Here is a 15,869-nt window from a genome sequence, read left to right as displayed (position 1 = left end):
AATTTATATGGTACAGTGTATTGAATAGTCTAGAGAACAGGTGCAGTGTATATCTTTCCAGACCTTGAGGATTACACTAAAATTCTTAATTCTTAACACAAGAGTTCAGATTGCACCTTGTTATGTCTTTCCTGGCAGTCAACGTAAGTGCAACAGAAATGGATATTTATTCTGGTCTTGATTCCACTAGGAGTGGGTGATTAGAAATAAGAAATATCATTTCTTGCTTCATCAGCTGCATTTGAAACTGATAGCTTAGCTATAGAGACATGCAAGGAAACAGGAATCCCTTAGAAAGGACTTGCTGTCCTGTAACTCCATTAATTTCTAATTCAGTCAGGGTAAAATCATCCTGAGAACTATACGATGGCATAACTGTCAGCAGTAGATTCAATGAAAGCAATACAACTCTTATTTATTGGACATTATGCTAGTATCTAGGAGTACTTGTCAAGGCCAGGACCTTGCTGCATGAATGATGAATTTTATGGTAAATTTAAAGCATGATGTTAAAATAGCAACTCTTCTGTAGATACAAGCAGCTAACTTAACAGAGACATATACAATTGCATTAGCATCATGGAAAGAAGTGAATCAAGTTTCTGAAAAAAGGAAGGTAATGGCACTTTATGTACTATGTACATGAATTAAAGTGACTGTTATTTTTGTCTACTCAGGAAACACAAGACTCTTGCATTAATAAAAGATGGTCGTGTTATCGGTGGTATCTGCTTCCGGATGTTCCCCTCCCAAGGATTTACGGAGATTGTTTTCTGTGCTGTGACTTCCAATGAGCAAGTCAAGGTAAAAATTATTCTCTATTAGAGTTTATTAAATGTATTTGAGTCTCATTCACTGCTGCATATGTTCTTAATTTTGTTAGTCACATCGAATATATTGCTGAGTTGCCAAACAGAAACTGAGTTTGAAAGATACAGTGATTCTGAATATAATACACAAAAACTAAACAAATGTGCAGATTTAGAATCATCAGCATAATAGCAGCATTATTTGTAATTAATTAAATAAATAAAACCTTTCTCAACACAACAATAGTGGCCAGTAGTCTCCCATTGTTGGACTATTCCTTCCTCGTCTTCAGCAATTGCCTCTCTGTATAGTCTAACACCTCGTGGTTGACTGAAATAAGTATTGCTTGTGTGTGACAGTAATTTGTGTTCAATCACTTTGTGGCATTACACAACTTCAATCAAAATGAGATATATCAAAAAAATAAGGTATAGTTTTGCATTTCAAAATAAGCACATGGTCTATTCTGTACACTCTTTTTTGAGTTAATTTCACAAAATGTTCTCCGAGTGTTGAGAATTAGCAGCTGTGTTGAAAGAACATAGAGCACTGAATACAGGAGATTCTCCTGCTTTCCCAGGGACTACAGGTAGATCTAACTATGACCATCTGATACAGGGTTTTGCCTTTAGATGGTGCTGTAGCTTTATGTTTTTCAGTTGAAACTGTTAGAGCTGAGATGTGGGTTAATTCAGAGTTTGTGGCAGTTGAACATGCAGAGATTGTGTGCCCTGTTTTGAAGGGAAGAGCTCTGAGTGAGGAAGGGTAACACAGTGGGATTGAAAGCCTGTGACAGCTGTTAGTACTTGGGTTATATTTGATTTTATTCAACTCGGGTGTTAGAGAGGAACACTCCCCTGCACTTAGCAGTGGCCTGTCATAAAAGTATCCAAAGTGTTTTAGCAAATACAAACAATAATGGAATATGCTTAAGTTATGTCTATTCTGAGCTTCACTAATTCGTAAAAGGTGTTTTCATTCTACTAAAACAACCAACTGCACTACACAAGTTAGGCTCCCAAAGGTGCGTTGTGATTCTCTAGGAATGACCTTTCCAAATATAATAGAGCAAATAAATGTGACCCATTGGAGTGCCTCCTAGGTTGCATATGCACACATAATGCACAATTTCTGCTGTTACCCTCTGGGTGCCTTTCTGTATCAGTTGACTATTTCTGAAAATTTGCCTTCCCATGTTCCTATCTGAGGAAGGTGACCCCTACCAGCAGGTAACTGAGAAAAACTTAGTGTTCACCCATGAGTGAACTGCCGACTCTTGGGAAAGATAAATGCCTATTTTAATTCAAGTCTGGACTAAGAAATATGGGTACTGTTTTCCTTTATATGTGATATTTAAAAGTTGGATTGTTTTTGAGATAGTTTGATTCCATGTTACAAAATTATTTTAAATTTTACTGTACAGGGCTTAGTTTCCTTTTAGGATTGTTAGACTTTGGCAAGTGTTTGTGAGAATGAATAAATCCTGTGAAGGTTATAAAAATAATAGGTCAGGAGAAAATGTTTGATATAATTGCTGGAATTTCTTTGAGACACAAAGTTGACATTTTTTGTCAGAGATTAGATGCTTTAGAATTACTGGAATGAATTGCAGTGTTTCAGGTGTAAATAAAATATCAGTGTCTCATACACTGTTCATTTCACCCTGCTGATGAAAAGGGAAGTGAGGAGCTTGGCTAGCTCATGTACTGCTAGCTTGCATTTTTCGTTAAAGATTTTGGTTCAGAGTTTTTGTCCTCTTCAAATAATTTGAGAACACAAATTTGCAATTAGAAAGTGTCTTCATTATCCTGAGCACTTCTGAGTTCTGATAAATGCTGTACCACTTAACATGTCATCAGTTCATAGAATCACAGAATGGTTTGGGTTGGAAGGGATCTTAAAGATCATCTCGTTCCAACTCCCTGCCAAAGCCGCATCCAACCTGGCCTTGAACACTGCCACAGCGGGGGCAGCCACAACTTCTCTGGGCAATCTGTTCCAGGGTCTCACCACCCTCACAGGGAAGAATTTCTTCCTTATATCTAATCTAAATCTACCCTTTTTCACTTTAAAACCATTACCCCTCATCCTATCATGACACTCGCTGATAAAGTGTCTCTCCCCACCTTTCCTGTAGGCCCCCTTTAAGTACTGGAAGGCCTCTATAAGGTCTCCCTGCAGCCTTCTCTTCTCCAGGCTGAACAACCCCAACTCTCTCAGCCTGTCCTCACAGGGGAGGTGCTCCAGCTCCCTGATCATCTTCATGGCCTCCTCTGGACTTTCTCCAACAGTTGTTGAGCCACTTCTTTGTATTTGGTGCAATGCATGATATGTGCCACTTCAACAAGTGAACATGTGGCTTTAAGAGCTTCCTCAAATTCAGAAGTACTTATGTTTACACATATGAAGTCTTATTTTCACATGTGAGCTCTGAATACAAGATGCTCCAAACACTAGCTGGAAAGGAAGGACTAATACGCAGTTTGTGCTTAGATTAGTAGGATTTTAAAGAAAATGTGTCACTACTAGGTTTTTTTTGTATTGAGCTTCAGCTCTTTTATCTGGCTATTTCCATGTTTGGAGCTATTAAATTGTGAATTAAATTGAAATTTTTCTGGCTTATGTACATAAGTAAAAATTTCCCCAGTTTTCAAGAACAGAATACCCAGAACAATTCCATGTATATTTCTGTAAGTGTCCAGTTAGTCTCCATGATGTTAAAATTCGAACATATGCAGCAACAACACATTATTATGGGCTTTTCCACCTATTTTACATTTCTTCATCTCACAGCAGAAGGGGAAGGCTATAGCTTACTTGGAAATGTGAATAAATGGAACCTTTTGTTTACTTTGGGGATGAATGAAAATGGAAATTATTCCTGTGTGCAGTCAGGAGGCATAGCTATTTATTTGATTGTGGACTCAGTAATTTTCTGCTGCTTATTATGGTAATAACTGTTTCACTATTCCCTTTTATGCCCTATGATAAATTCAGATTATAAATCCTTTGAGGCAGAGGCTGTTTCTGCTGCAGGTGCACAGAGCACAGTAAAATGGAGATCTTGTCTCAGAACGGGTTCCTCTAGAAGGAGGCATTTTGGTATTCCTACTGCTTTGCAGTTTTGAGGTGATACGGCTAAGAAAGGATGCCCTATTAATACAATATATGTAGATTTGCTATTGGTGAAATATGTGATTATTAATAGTTGATATCTCACTTAAAAGGAAAAAAGTAATGTGTGCACCTTGAATTACAACTTCCAGAACAATGTACCTCTTTAGAGCTACGCTTTACCGCTAGAGAGAGTCTAAGTTTTGGTCTCTTTTAGATTAAAATTGAATCAGACACTAGAAGCTGCAATATTTTCTGTTCCCTTGTGGGTCACAAAGATACCCTTACAAGGCTGAAAACATTTTGGTCTTGGGTACACATCACCAAGTTAGTTATGAGAAAGTCTTTAAAACAGGATCTAGAGGAAAGGCGTCATTTTGAAACAGTCTGTAATAACCCTTGGTCCACAGTTTCTAATATGTGCAATCCCCAAAGGCTTTGTAATGGCTTTTTCCTCATACATTTCACACAGGGTTATGGGACTCACCTAATGAACCATCTGAAGGAGTACCACATCAAACACAACATTCTCAACTTTCTCACATATGCAGATGAATATGCTATCGGCTACTTCAAAAAACAAGTAAGTCAACGTAAGAAATTACTTGGTGCAGGCAGTTAACATCTAACAGCGATGAACTAAACAACTAGATGTGACAAAATGGGTGGATAAAATGCATAGTGTAATTTTATGTGTATATTTTCTATCTGCAAAATATGCTGTGTGCATCTTGGGTAATGATATTGGCTTATATTGCATTTCACTTTGATGGAATCATCAGAATGGAGGTGTAAAGTATAACCTATAATTTGTCAAGTCTAAAAACCTGTTGAATATGGGTTGGCTACTTCTCCATTCATTCAATTCCTTCACTGATTCTATAAGAAGTGTAAAGAAGGACCAGACATACCTACAGCAGACTAGAACTTACCTGACCTGCGCTCACAGCTCCTCTTGATTTGAAGCATGAGGTTCAAGTTCAGGAAAGATTGCGATGTCTGATCTGTCAAATAGATTTAATAGATTAAACAGGTGTCAACTATCTGGTCAGACAATAGAGCGAAGATGGAGTCAGAGGTGTACAGCAATAGGACCAGAGGCAACGGACACAAGTTGGATCATGGGAAATTGCAACTAGATAGAAGAAAATTATTATTTTTTTCCTTCCTCTCCTAAGGGTGGTGAAATACTGGAAAATGTTGCCCAGACAGGTTGTGGAATCTCTGTCCTTGGCAGTTTTCAAGACTGGACATGGCCTTGAGCAGCCAGATCTGATGAGACCTGCTCTGAGCAGGAATGAGGCTAGATGACCTCCTCAAGTCCCTTCCAACCTCAGCTCTTCTGTGATTCTCTATATAAAACCAATACAATTAATTCTTCACACATTCAAAATGAATAAATTCTGGGTTTGTGATACAGCTATTGGATCTGTGCAGACAGATCCTTTTTACATCTGAAATGTCCCTTCCCCAGTTTGAAGGTGCTCGGTCTCCATGTAAGTCTGAAGTCTTTGATAGTAAATTGTGAGGCAGAAGTCCTGGTTGGGTTCCTGGTTTTTACTGAGGTTTCATTACATACCACTGTAACATAAGAGTAAAATGCAGCCGAACGGAGTGTCCTACACTGGTTTTTATTGTCTTGGTTAATTCTTTTGTGGGTTTGTTTTTCAATTAACTTTTGAACTGTATGAAGACTGTAGTATAACTTTGGAACTTTTAATAGGATTTGTTACCTTATTTTTTCTCTTGAAATACAAAAGTAAAAAATAGTTTTTTCTGGCTATAAAGTTACAGTCATCTCATTGACTTCAACAGCAACTTTCCTTGACTAACAATTACAGGACTGGCATCCTTTAATACTAAAATAGAAAATTTTTGGAAAAATCCAGGAAATTTGTCCACAGTAAAAATGTTTTCCTCCATCTCTTTATCTGCCCTATCTCCCTTCTTTTCCTATATATATAAGCAATTAATTATTCTTGTATCAAGTGACTCTCATGAGAAGGTGTTTACAACACTACGAACCATGATCTCTTTCCATTGTATTGTCTATATTTTAACATTATGATGAATTTGGTTCTATATCATCACAGCACTTCAGTTAAAAGAAATGTAAAAGGAAAATGACATTATGACAACTTGAGTGTTTTTCTTCTTCAGGGTTTCTCCAAAGATATTAAAGTACCAAAAGCAAAATATGTTGGCTACATCAAGGATTATGAGGGTGCCACATTAATGGGATGTGAATTAAATCCAAGGATCCCCTACACAGAATTTTCTGTCATCATTAAAAAACAAAAAGAGGTAAAGGCTGAAATGAAACACTGAACATTGTCATCTATTCATATGTTTAGAAACAATTCAGTCAGTGCCAGGTTAGCTCTCTTCTTTGCTTTAGTGCTTAAAACATTGGAATGTATACTTTTATTAGTCAGAATAATTCTTTCATTCAAGTCCCAGTGCCATAATTTTGGAGTTGAAGCATTAAATTTTACCTTGCTATCTTTACAATAACAGAAATGTTGAAAAATACTGGTATTTTGAGGATTATTTCATAGTTAAATTTTGTATTAGATGATAACTAAGCAAAATCTTGTGAGATTGATTTGTTCTGCAGCTATGTCAATCTTCTTCTTTTTCTGTCTTCTTTTTTTCCCCCAATGAGAGTAGTGTTCATTAGAGTGACTTTTGAATGGAGTGTTTGTACTGCATGTCCTATATTTAACTTGAAAGAAAGAGGATTATTTTTTCTGCCACTGTTTTAATATACAAATCAAGGGTGGGCTGTCTGAAATTCCAGGCTGTCCCTCTTTGGAGTTTATGTGGGATGTTCTTTATTTAGTCCATAATAATATTCCATATGATAAGGCAGTTTATCAGCAAAATAATTAAGATGTTTCCAGTTGTGTTTAAATACCTTCCTTGGTTTATAAAGAAATACAAATTACAAGGATAATTTGTTCTTTCAAGGTTGGTCAAATCTCATGACTTTTTATTTTGTTAAAGTGCTTCTTCATGAAACAGTCATCGTCCTTCCAATAGAACTATTTGGCCCATGCTTGCAGAACGACAGACAATATCTGAGTGCTATACATTTAGTTTACAAGGTTTCTTAACCTCACTCATTGGGAAGGTTTTCATATGTCCATACAACATAGATCATAAATTTTTCCCTTTCATTTCTACTTGGCTGGGTTACTCTTCAGATCCCAGTCTACTGCTGGGTATGTCACTCTTCCCTCAGGGATGGGATGTATTCAGGGTGGGTGGATAGTGGATGTGTCTCTTGTAGCCTGTTACGTCTCGGGCATGCTGAACTGCAGTAATACACTTCTAGGCCCAAATCATCAACATGTCATTTTTAAAAACTTAAGTTAGTTTTTAAGATTTTGGCTCTGGGACTGCTTTTTCAGCTTATGTTATTTTCCATTCCTCACTTTCTCATTTGTTGGGATGTCCATAGAGTTCCAAAGCACTTGGAGACACTCCACTTGGAGATGAAGTGCCTTGGTCCCTCCAGACATCTCACGTCTACCATTATTAGAAAGCAAGCTGTTATTATACACTGATCTATGCTGTTGTATCTTCTCTGAGAATAAATACATACACCTTTGGAAGCGCATTTTAGGATTGCCTGTTTGACACTCAGAACAGAGATCAGGCTTTTTATTCTCCCTGTTCCAAGGAAATCTTGAAACAGCCTTCACAGTCTGCAGCTTTATGAAGAATGTTCATTTGTCTGCTCAAATCAAAAGCAATGAAGATGATACATGGAATAAGTAGAATTTTGAATGTTGACGGTATGGATTACATACTGATTTGGTTTGCTGCTGGTATTGGCCAGTACTGGGCTCTTCTAGTCCTGTTCTTTTAGAAGTAAAGCTTTTCATGGGATCTAAGCTTTTATTTAAAGAATTAGAGTACGTGCCTATGGCTGCTAAGACCATGTCACCCAACACTGAGTACTGGTCACAGACCACTGTTTGTGAGTTTGTGCTGCCTGATTTGTAACTCATTTACAGTCATTCTGAAAAATATGAAAAATCATTTTATGCAAAGCTTTGTGACCTGCTGACTTGTGAGTAGTCAGTGTTACTGATTGAACAGCTTGTTTTAATCAAGAAGAGCCACTAGTTCCTAAATTATAAGAAGGGTTTAAGGTGCGTCTAACAATTAGTTTGAAAGTATTTTGGAATCTGGTGATGGTGCTGTTGTATATTGTATTTCTCTTAGCATTTGTAACCTCTGTTGAAAGGGAAAATACTATGTGTGGGGGAGTGAAGGTCCTTAAAAATATGTCCATCTTTATTATTTCCAAAGAAAATAGTCTCTCAAACTGTGGTGGTCTGAATGGCTGCGCATTTGTTTACTCCTAGTTATGAAGTAAGGCATTTTGAAAGTGTCATATTCAGGACACATAAAGCTTAGGTAAGCATCTAAGTGTGTATCAAGAGCACCAAATCAAATTACTTAGAATTGAGGTAATGAGATTGCAAAGCAGAACAGAGTGTACCCTAGAACTGGAAAAGTCTTTCCTGGCATTTACAAGCTGAGTAGAATTTCAGTTCCAAAGAGTAGCATTCTGTCTTCCTCGAGAGAAAATCTTCAGCAAGAGTATCTCTGACTGGTATCTAAGCAACTTCTACAGTTTTATGGAGACTTTGAAGTGAACAGGTATTTCTAAAATTTTGGAATATGAACATATATGAGCATTGAAATATATGCATTCAGTATGTGCCTTGAAATTTCTGACCAGGCTGTGCTGAAGCAGTTCAGAAGCACCAGCTGTTAGAATTAGAGCCAGTTCCCAAACCTGCTTCCAGGAAATTTCCTTCCTTATCTCTGCTGCCACCTTCCCAGGAGCTGTGCAGTTTGTGATCAATACAGCAATCAATGGCTCCTTTTGTTCCAGATTTGTACTTAAATAGGCAGCTGAGAGACTTGGTAGCCTCATCTGCAGGATTAATGTTGGGCCAGATAGCTCATGCCTGTAACCAGCTTCAGTGGATCTATCAGGATCGTAAGTTTAGGAAGTGAGAGTGTTTCTGTTCATCACAGGTTTTGCATTAATCCTCTGGGTTGCTTTTAAGCAAATAAATTGCTTTTTGTTTTTCCTGCTGCTTTATTACAGATCATTAAAAAGCTCATAGAAAGGAAACAAGCTCAGATACGAAAAGTTTATCCTGGCCTTTCTTGCTTCAAAGATGGAGTACGGCAGATTCCTATAGAAAGCATTCCTGGAATTAGTATGTATCAACCTCTTTCAACATAGAACAGAAGCAGAACAGCCCAAGAAAGGTCCAAGACTAGAAATACTGATGTAGTCACATCTTTTTTTTTTTTTTTTTTTTTATTAAAATGTAATTGTTTTGCTCTGTTGATTTGATTTCTATGAAGATTGCTGTGTTTCCAGTACAATTGCTGTCTTTGAGACTTCCCCAAGGCATCCCAAGCTGATCCTCTTTTATGTATACGTGTGTAATTTTCTTTCTATGTGATCCCTCTTTGATTTGTATGGCAGTGTAGTCAGCAATTTCCCTCTGGCACCACTGTGATGCACTGCACTCCTGTACAAGGATGAGTTCTGTTCTATTCTGACTTACAAGACAAACCAGAATTAGAACATTTAAGTATCATCTTTTGGGGGATTTTTTTCAACTGTGCTTTCCTGCAATTTATTCTCTGTCCCTAGGGAATCAAATTGGATAACTTCGACATCATTATTCTTTACAGAGGTTGTGGTAAATTTGGCATCATTATTCTTTACAGAGGTTGTGGTAAAATATGTATTGAATTATTGAAAAAGTGTGTGTTTCATGTAGGAATATTTTAGAATCTTTTCAGCAATTTGGAGGAAGAGGCATGTAGGAAATTGAATGGGGCTGTAGGCTAGATGGTTGTGTTATTTATTAGGAGTCTCTTTTATTAAAAAAAAATTTACTGCAGCAGTAATGGCTGAAATGGCTTATCTTTTTAGAGTTGCAATAACTCAGTTAATGTTTTGACCTGCTGTAGTTCCCATGTAATCTCTCATGTATTTGATGTACAGGAGAGACTGGCTGGAAACCAAGTGGAAAAGAAAGAGGGTAAGTGCTGCACAATGTGAAATGATGAAGCAGTTTGGAGATTCCTTTGAGAAAAGTCTTTAAACAATGTCATTTGCTATTTCTGTCCATCCATTGGTAAATAGATAAATAATCTGCAAGGGATGAGTTCTTAAGTGGGTTTGGGGTTTGGGGGGGGTGGGGGGGTGTTGGTTTTTGGTGGTTTGGGTTTTTTTAAATTTTATTTCCATAAAGGGCTTGAAACTTTAGAGTTGCTTTTGGGTAAGATGCACTCATAGGAATGAAGATAAGGGATTCAAGCTAATCTTTTTGTATCCATATTTTCTTTCAAGTAAGGAGCCCAAGGATCCAGATCAACTTTACAGCACATTAAAAACCATCCTGCAGCAGGTGAAGGTGAGTGCTAGTTCTAGTTTACCTTCTGTAAAGATTTTTAAATGATTTGCAATATAGAGTTTCCATATTAGATACCTTACTTTTTTCTTTACCAAAGAGCCATCAAAGCGCTTGGCCCTTCATGGAACCTGTGAAGAGAACAGAAGCTCCTGGATATTATGAAGTTATAAGGTTTCCTATGGGTAATGCCATTAACATTTTTTAAGTATAGAGTTTAAAAATCTTTATATCTGGAGACATAGCAGATAAATTGTAATCCGATTGTTTTATGTTAAAAGATATATGTTGCTTGCAGCTCTGAAGTGCCAAGAGTACGATGCTGTCCTTTGAAATTTATGACTCCTTCGTGACCTTTGTGTAGAATCTGTAGTGTATACATGTGAAATCTTAGTATGCCCTAGAGAGCCCAAGGAAGCCCTTAAACAGTGCAGTCAGCTAGAAACTTTTCGGGACTGAGGTGATTTATGTGAGTTGTACAAATACATTCTTGTGTGTGGTAACTGGTCATTGCAGTTCCTATTGGTATGTTAAAAAATCTCTAGGCAAACTTTCAGGAACACCTGAGCATTTGAATTGCTTTAAAACAGATTTAAGCTTTCTAAATTACATAAAGAAAAACCTTTTCAAAAGTACAAGGGTTTTCTAAACTAAGTCTTAACAGTTTGCTCCAATTTAAGTTTAGGAAAACACTTCATGCAACTGATTGTAAGATAAAAGTTATCTTTGTATTTTAGAGCTGCAAGAGTTGTCTGAGGTGGTTGGTTTATTTATTTAGTTTTATTTTTAAATCGTGCAGCTATTCTTTATGCAGGATCACTTGCAAAGGGAAGTACACAACTGCTAATAATGTTTTTCTTTGCTTTTGACTGCTGGGTCATATAATTTCAACGATGATTCAGTGCTGTTCTAAACAGATGCTTGTTCTGATTTGTAGTGCAGAAGATTTAAAACTGAAATGCAATACCTCTACCTTTCTGATTACAGTTTCTGTACTTTTTAATGTTATTAGAGAATGAAATACAAGTTCATTGCAGGCTACTATCAATCAGTTTCTCAGAGAATAAAAGTGTTTGTTCATGTTGCACAGCCTCCTAGCCTGTGTATACCAATTTGGCTTAATGATTTTTTGCATTCAACTTATCGTTTCCCAATAGCAAATATATGTGTACTTTATAAAACAGCAGCCAGCTTCCTGTATCCCTGACACAAATGTATTTTCTAACAATGAAGAAAAAGAGTGTTGACACCCTCCCGTGGCAGAGTTTTCTCCGTCTGCTTTTCTGAGCAGAGGCTAGATCTCGATGGCTGTTTAATCTGAACAGTGGTTACAAAGAATTTACTGCTTGGGTTGGCAAACCCCAAGTAAGAATGTTGTTTGTCCTTTCCTTGTTCAGATGTATTACACTGGAGGTGGGGGCAGCACCTCTCATTTTAGGATTAAGCTGAGGTCTTTGGTTTAGTTTTGCTTTGTTTTTTTCAGCTAAGGAATCCAGCACAACTAAACCACATTTTGATTCATGACCAGCTTCTGCTTTCTTTCTTGCTTTCACTCCCAGTGTGCTGATACTGTACAAAAATCACTCAGACATAATTTCAATTAAAAAGAAACAGCATTGTCTTTTCTTATGCTATCACATACAAGATATAACATTTGTCTTTATGTTTGCATACAGAACTAAATTGTACAATATTTGAGAGGTATGGCTGTAGGTTTTTTTGACTAGCTCCTAAGGTCAGTTCTCATGTATAAACACTTTTTTTCCCGTTTTAAGTGCTCTTTCTTTCAGCTGCTTATTTTCAAGAAATACTGGTTTGGGGTTCTTTCTCCTTTTCATCTGCAATACAAAAGCTGTATGGCTGAGTGACAGTTGGAGCCAAACTTTCACTGTAGTTAGAGGAGAACAGTTTAACTGAGCAGCCAGGCAATGTTTGGTTTAGGGTAAGCTGAACAGCCTTCTCAGTTGAGTACTATAATTAGACTATGGCTATCTAGTTTAGATGTAGGCATCTAAATTTCAGACATAGTGGGAGCTGAATGAACTTGCCCTTCACTAGTGTTACACAATATTTGGAAGAGGTATTTGAGAGCATCCATCCAACTTTTCGTGTATAATCCCCTCTTGTCAATTTGACAGGGTTTTTCTCTATTTTACCAAAGTCAAATCTCTCTTAAAAAAACCCAAAAAAACCCAAACCCCAACCCAACCCAAAAATACCCACAACTGCATTTTTAAATCTTAAGTTTTAAGGTTTAATTCCTTTGCATTAGAGGTCTGTGGTCTCTGCTTTCCTTGCAATACTTGTTGGCAGTAAGTCGTTTCCATTTCCACTGTTTGTAACAGTTTTGCAAAGGTGCTGCTGAAGCCTGGCTCAAGCATTCAAAAAAAAAAAAAAGTTGTTAGAGCATCTGAGGTGAGAAAAGCCAAGGCATCCAGCACACCTTCCACTATTTCTGTTCCAGTACTCACTCCTAGAACACTTGTAATGTAGACAAAATTTTTAAATGCTTGATAAGAATTACTGGGAAAGCAACTGTGTGGAGAACACTGAGATGATTTACGTATTTTATGGATGACTGATTTTAGTATAAAGGAAAATATTTCTTAATGTTCTGTAAGTACAGATTTTGTATGATGCATTGAAAGCAGGAGAGATCTGTTCTCACATGACTTAAAAAGGGATACATAACCATAAACTTTGAAGATGTGATTAAAATATATGTAGAGCGTGGAACAAATTTAATCTTTTTTCAAAGCTGCAAGTACTGCTTGTAGTATAGACAGATATCTCTTCTCTGCTGTGTTCGCACAGAAGTGAGAATTTTAGGTTAACATACATGTTTTGTGACGTTTGAATTCTTTGCTTATGCACTGCTAAGGCATCCTTCAGCAGAGCTAACAGTTTTGCTTCACAGAGCAGTTAGAGGAGTTAGGGACACCCAATACCCACTGAAAACTCAGAGAAGTATGAGAACACAAAACGATGCTTTAAGAACAAAAAATAAATTCTTACAGTGAAATATAACTTAGTTCCAAGGGCTCAATTGCTGTTGAAGTTAAAAAAGGGACCACACCTTAGGTAAAGGCAATTAGGAATTCCAAATCCTAGCTTTGCCAATTCATGTTAAATGGCAAATCAGTCTAAAGAGATATTGCATATGAAAAGTATTTGAATCAAACGCTGTTAATCTATTTTTCTTCTGTACAGATCTCAAAACAATGAGTGAACGACTCAAGAATAGGTACTACGTGTCTAAGAAATTATTCATGGCAGACTTGCAGCGAGTCTTTACAAATTGCAGAGAGTACAACCCCCCCGAGAGTGAATACTACAAATGTGCCAATATACTGGAGAAATTCTTCTACACAAAAATTAAAGAAGCTGGATTAATTGACAAGTGACACTGTCTTTTTTACAACCAAATAGCGTGCCTACTTTATAGGCAGGGGAAGCCGTTATATATCTGAGTTGTGGGACTTTAAGGTTTCAAGAAACTTCTGTTTAATACTTCGCACTTTTAAAAACCCTTTTAGTTTTGCAAACATGTATTATACTGAAGTTACAAAAATTATTTTATTAAAATGCTTTATAATGTATTTAATTACAGAAAATTTCTTTTGTGTGCCCATTACCGTATGTTCATAAGTTTATCAGCTACAGCCTCAGAAACCCCACAAAACATGTGGGAAATTGCACATGTTTGGAAATAGGAAGAAAATTTCCAGACAACAGATGTTATAGCTTACCTAATGCAGTATCTATTTGATAAAGTTTTATTATTTTTTTTTCCAGTAAAAAAGAAAATAGAAAGGGAAAACAACAGTTGGGGGGGTTCTGAAATACTTGTTTCTTTGTAGAATCTTTTTATAAGATACTATTTTTTAAAAGAAACACTCAGCTGGTTGAGAAGCTGTGAGAGAAGAGCAGCCAGTTATGAATAAAGACTGCCTGTAATCTTTGATAGATGCAAGTTTTTCTATTCATTTTGGGTTTTGATAAATATTTTACCTGCAAATTGTAATCTCATAACCACTATTTAAAAAAAAAATCTGGCTAGATGTGTAATGTCATAATGACTTGGCTTATGCAGGACATAAGTACCCAAAATAACTTCAGAGAATCTGATTCGCGTATACTAGACAATTTCAATTGGCTTAGTAGAGTTAGGATTTTGATGCACTTCATGATCCGCCCTATTTACTACTCTTCACTGATAAATTCTTTAGATTATTCAGCAGAGATAAGCCTATTGTACACAAAAGAAGTCAACATATGACAGCTTCTAGGTTATGTACTTGGCTCTGTAGTAAACTGGATTTTTTACCAAGCTTTATTGTAAATGCTTATTAACTGTGATTATTTAGACCCAGGAACATATTAACATTTTACAACTCATGTTAGTATATCTTCAAATTGAGCACTTATATATTTTGCTGCTTACACTACATTTAAGAGGTACACCTAACTTCCTAATGGAGATCAGTACAGGCCAAAAAGTTGTCACTTGACATTTTCTAATTAGAGTTTGTAACTGTAAATTATGATTGCTTTTGTGAAAAAATGAATTTAACTTTCATTCTTGGTGTTTTATATTTACACTGGTAAAATTCAATAGTTATAAGACTGAAAAAACCCCAATCCTGTGCTGTGTTAAAGAATATATTCCTGCAAAATGCCTGTGCAACGTTAATTCACAAGTCAATTCAGCAAGTAGATGTCAGGAACTACCTGGAAGTAGCAAATGTGATACACAAGGTATTCAAAATGTTAACACTAGACTTGCCATAGTGTTTTGTATAAGATTAGTCTGACCTACATTTGGATCTATAACAAAGGTACAGTGAGTTTGGGGTTTTTTTTTTAATAGCCAGTACTGATGCTATAATCCTGTTTTGTAGATTGGGCCTACAGATGCACCTGTTAAGCTTGGTATCCTGTGAAATTTTGTTATTTTCAGAGTAGATTTTCTTATTGTCTTTCAATCAGATTGTCTCTTCTATATTGAAACATTTGTTTTCTAATTTAAGAATTAATATTTTCATAGATACTGTGCAATAAAGTTACGGTAGGATATGTGGTTTTGCAAATGCTTTAACAGCTGATGAACTTTACATTTGTAAAATTAATATATTGTACTGGTACAGAATAGTTTTAAATTATATATGTACAAAACCCTACTTATTTTGGTCTCTTTTTTCATTAATTAGTTCTTGCACTACAAATATACACACGGAAGCAATTTCACAACTGAGAACAGTGAATCTACAAGACTGCAGTCAGTGCATCTTCCAGCTACACTAGGAAATAGACAAAAAAGCCCCTGAGTTCACCAGGGGCATGGTGTGCTAAGCTGAGCTGGGAATTCAGTGTGGAAAGCTGTGACCATTCCAAGTAGCATTCCCAGTTCCATACTGTGCTACAGTGCTGTTATTCCCATTTCCTCGGCATCTCAAACAATTCTTTGACAGCTGTTCAAGTTTTGAT

General features: G+C 36.5%; 1 protein-coding gene across 3 annotated transcripts in view; it reads left to right on the top strand.

Moving 5' to 3' along the window:
- The window catches only part of KAT2B (lysine acetyltransferase 2B), a 48,189-nt gene extending 32,627 nt beyond the window's left edge, over window positions 1-15,562 (top strand). For all 3 annotated transcript variants that reach the window (XM_074861259.1, XM_074861278.1, XM_074861269.1), the window contains 8 exons: window positions 678-804; window positions 4,397-4,507; window positions 6,085-6,228; window positions 9,056-9,170; window positions 9,974-10,010; window positions 10,322-10,385; window positions 10,483-10,567; window positions 13,593-15,562. In XM_074861259.1, coding sequence (XP_074717360.1) covers window positions 678-804; window positions 4,397-4,507; window positions 6,085-6,228; window positions 9,056-9,170; window positions 9,974-10,010; window positions 10,322-10,385; window positions 10,483-10,567; window positions 13,593-13,786 — 877 coding nt within the window. In that variant the 3' untranslated portion in view covers window positions 13,787-15,562. The remainder of the gene's footprint in view (window positions 1-677; window positions 805-4,396; window positions 4,508-6,084; window positions 6,229-9,055; window positions 9,171-9,973; window positions 10,011-10,321; window positions 10,386-10,482; window positions 10,568-13,592) is intronic.
- The last annotated feature ends 307 nt before the right edge of the window (window positions 15,563-15,869 follow it).

Source organism: Strix uralensis, chromosome 1 (genome assembly GCF_047716275.1).
Source record: "Strix uralensis isolate ZFMK-TIS-50842 chromosome 1, bStrUra1, whole genome shotgun sequence".
Classification (NCBI taxonomy): domain Eukaryota; kingdom Metazoa; phylum Chordata; class Aves; order Strigiformes; family Strigidae; genus Strix; species Strix uralensis.
The sequence above is the reverse complement of the archived record's forward strand: the minus strand, read 5'-3'. Positions and strand labels throughout refer to the sequence as shown.